Here is a 3,987-nt window from a genome sequence, read left to right on the forward strand (position 1 = left end):
AGCTGCGGATGCTGACAGGAGCAAGACGCTCGTCGTGAATCTATTCTCCAAATGTGCATCAATTCCTGCGGACATTTGCAATCCTGCTGAAGAAGGTGATAAGGACTCCAGGAGTCTGATGAATGCTCATGAGCAAAGAAGGTTGGAAGGGTTTGCAAGGCCGCTCGCTGTTTAGGAACCTGCGTTCTGGGCAGACGCATGCATGTTGTGTGGGGCTTTGGGGAAACTGGCCTTAATGAGCATACAGTACACTCAGAGTGGGTAAAACTAGGGCTTCTTCTGTGGATTCTCTGGTGTTTTGGTAGAGTAAGCTTTAAAAAAAAGAGTCTGAATACTGAGACTTTTTCTGTAATAGCCATTTTGAAATCTAACCCCTTTTACATTCAGGAAGGATGATCCTAGCGAGTACCATAAGAGCAATAAGTCTCTTATCTGGAAGCAATCGTGGAGCATTAATGTTCTCAATATCTTATCATTTTATACTTGAGTAGAGCCAACTGCTGCTGCAAGCACTTAGCTACAAGTACCTGGGCACAACAGGATGTAGTTACACAAACTTCAGAGACCTTGTGGCTCATTGGGACAAAAGGAAACATGGTGTCTGACAACCCCTACCAAAAAAATGCAGGGTTTCCTTACAATGTCAGAAGAGACAGTTTCATTCAGCATATCTTTATTTAATGTCTACCATGTACAACACATTGAGTTTGGGGGTAATGGGGGTGAAATTAAGACACCTTCCATGGTGTGAAATGGGGGTATAACGTGTAAGAGACTCGGATTTAAATAAACCTTGTCTGAAAAAAGGCAACAACAACAAAACTCCCAAATTGTAGAGAAGTATCTCTCACTAACATTCTCAGAATCAGAAGTTTCTACAATACTAAGAGCAGTGCATTTGATATTCACCAAAGAATCAGGATTTGGTGTTATTTTCCTCTTGTGAATTCTGGTTCAGTAGATATTACAGATGACAAAAAATACTGGGATTTGAAATTGCCCATCAACCTGATCATATGTCTTGGAGCTATCCTGGGTTCTCCAAACTCTGAAGATCACCCTGCCAATTCAGCTGACTTGTTAACACTTGACAGGCTCTTGAGATGTTGCCAGGAAATTAAGAAAAAAATCTCAGAAAGCTATGAAGAAGAATGTTTTCCTGTTTGGAACAAACACTGGTATGTTGAAGCCACTGAGTGTAAAGGTACTATAGAATAACACTTATGATTATAGATTAACACAGGTGGTTAAAGGACTGAGAACGTGTTGTGTTGTGCAGATGTGAATAATTTCCTGTAGCTTCTAAATTCATCTCTCTTTCTCTCTCTCTTCCTCTTTCTTTTTTGCCTTTTTGACTTTTCAGGGCATAAACAAAGAGTGATTTAATAGAAAATAAGCTTAGCAACATTTTTTAAATCATGGATATTAGGTATTCAACATACCTATATTTTTTTCCAATCTACAAAATAAAGATTTACTGGAATGGTTATTCAAATGATTTTGATAGATGGAAATATTAGTGCACAAAATGATAATACACAAGAAGGTAATAAAAAGTTATTACAGAGGATATATAATATGTCCCTCCAACTAACACCTATGCAACTAAACCTATTCTGCAGCAAGCTATCACATTCTTTCTGAAATCTTTATGTGATTTTATATGATTTTAATCATATTTATTTAGAAACATTTCTGGCTTCATAATTATATTTTGGCTTATTGGAGAAAAAGTAAAAAATAACAATTCTTAAACCTCCTATATATTTGCAATGACATACATTTTAGCTTTAGGCAAATACTGTAAGTAACATTTTTGGGTGAAAGATTATTGTCACATTTTTCTTTGTTATCCTACATCTTTGCCATATGTAACATTTATGTTACTAAAATTTCTTGCCTTAAAAGGTCTAACATTTACAATGTTTTTCTGCAGTAAGCTATGGCTATTTTTTCTTCATAATTCGAGCAGAATCAAGTCTTAATTTCTTTCTTTCTTTCTTTCTTTCTTTTTTTTTTGAGTTGGAGTCTCACTCTTTTGCCCAGACTGGAGTGCAGTGGCACACTCCTGGCCACCAAAGCCTCTCCCTCTCCTCCACTCCTTTTGCTACCACGCCCGGCTAGTTTTTGATTTATTGTAGAGATGAGGTCTCACCAAGTTGCTCAGGCTGGTTTCAAACCCCCGGGCTCAAGCAATCCACTCGCCTCGGCCTCCCAAAGTGCTGAGATTACAGGCTGAGCCACCGAGCCCGGCTTCAAGTCTTAATTTCGAAGTTACAAAACATAGCAGTGAGAGCTAAGCCAAATAAATTTTACATTCTTAAGAGTACCAACACATTCTATAAAGCTATTTTGAACATTCACTTTATTTATTAAGTCTAATTTTTTGTCTTCTAAAGACCAGGGTTCTTACAATTACTATGAAGCCTCTATTCTATAAACATAGTTTGGGTACATGAAAGCTTAATTAAACAGACTATTTCTCTTTTTAAGTTTTTAAAAAATATTTCAGTAGTAGTAGGGGTACAACTGGTTTTTGGTTATGTAGATGTATTATGTAGCGGTGAAGAAGTCTGGATTTTAAATGTACCTGTCACCTTCACTAGTGTACATTGTACCCAGTATGTGATTTTTCATCCCTTCTGCACTTCCCATCCTATCTCTTCTGAGTCTCCAGTGTCCATAATACCATGCTATAAGCCTCTGCAGACACTTTGCAGACACTTTGATTTATAGGTAAGAACATGTGCTAATCCTGTGTTACTTCACTAAGGATTATGGTCTCCATTTCCATTCAAGTTGCGCTGTAAAAGACATAATCTTTTTATGGCTGCATGGTAATTATTGGTGTACTGCAGTGCTTTTGACATATATGTGTGTATTTTGTAACCTGAGACTTTGCTGACTTCATCTATCAAGTGCAGGAGTCTTTAGGTATAAGACCATATTATCAGCACACAAAAATGATTTGATTTTTTTTTTCAGTTTAGATGCCCTTTATTTCTTTGTCTTGCCTGCTTGCCCTGAGTAGGACTTTCAGTACTATGTTGAATACAAGAGGTGAAAGTAGGCATCCTTGTCTTGTTCCAGGTCTGAGGGGGAAGGCTTTCAACTTTTCCCTCTTCTGTATGATATTGGCTGTGGGTTTGTCGTATATGACTTTAGTTATATTGAGGTTTGTTCCTTCCATGCCTATTTTGCTGAGGGTTTGTATCATGAAGGAATGCTGAATTTTATCAAATGCTTTTTTCTGCATCTATTGAAATGATCATATGGCTGATGTTTTTAAATCTGTTTATGAGGTGGATCACATGCATTGATTTGCATGTACTAAACCATACCTGTGTTCCTTGAATAAAACCCATTTGGTCATGGTGTACTATTTTTTTCTGAGTGCTATTGGATTTGTTCTGCTAATATTTGTTGAGGATTTTTGCACTAACTTCATCAGAAACATTGATTTGTAGTTTTCTTTTTTCTTTTTTTGAGTTGGAGTCTCACTCTGTCACCCAGGTGGGATTGCAGTGGCACACTCATGGCCCACACAGCCTCGACCTGCTGGGCTCAGGAGATCCTTCCACCTCAGGCTTCCAAGTGGCTGGAAGTACAGGCCCAGGTAATTTTTTTGTTTTAGTGTGCAGACAAGGCCTTGTCAAGTTGCCCAGGCTGGTATCAAACCCTGGAGCTCAGGCAATCCTCTTGCCTCTGCCCCCCAAAGTGCTGGTGAGAGCAGATAGAAGTTGGTTAGGCAGACAGAGAGGAAGGATCTCGAGGAGACTTAAAACCTGTAGGAACGCCCTCTGCACCACTCCCATTATATAGTAGTTGGCTCAAAATGTGGTTAGTGTGGTTAAAAACATCCTGTCAACCCATGCTGCACTGCTAAAAGGGACTTTTTCCTGCTTAAACGCAGGCACAGTTGCTTAACTAGATTTCCTAACTTGACCTTGGCATTATGGTTTTACCCCCCCCCCCCCCCCCCCCCCC

General features: G+C 38.8%; 1 protein-coding gene across 1 annotated transcript in view; it reads left to right on the forward strand.

Moving 5' to 3' along the window:
• Positions 1-202: 202 nt before the first annotated feature.
• FAM111B (family with sequence similarity 111 member B) overlaps positions 203-3,987 on the forward strand; it is a 10,110-nt gene continuing 6,325 nt past the window's right edge. The window contains 1 exon segment of the mRNA XM_021711062.1: positions 203-261. Within this exon segment, the coding sequence (XP_021566737.1) occupies positions 203-261 (59 nt within the window).

The sequence above is a fragment of the Carlito syrichta genome, unplaced genomic scaffold (genome assembly GCF_000164805.1).
Source record: "Carlito syrichta isolate Samal-C Ts95f unplaced genomic scaffold, Tarsius_syrichta-2.0.1 Scaffold301848, whole genome shotgun sequence".
NCBI lineage: Eukaryota > Metazoa > Chordata > Mammalia > Primates > Tarsiidae > Carlito > Carlito syrichta.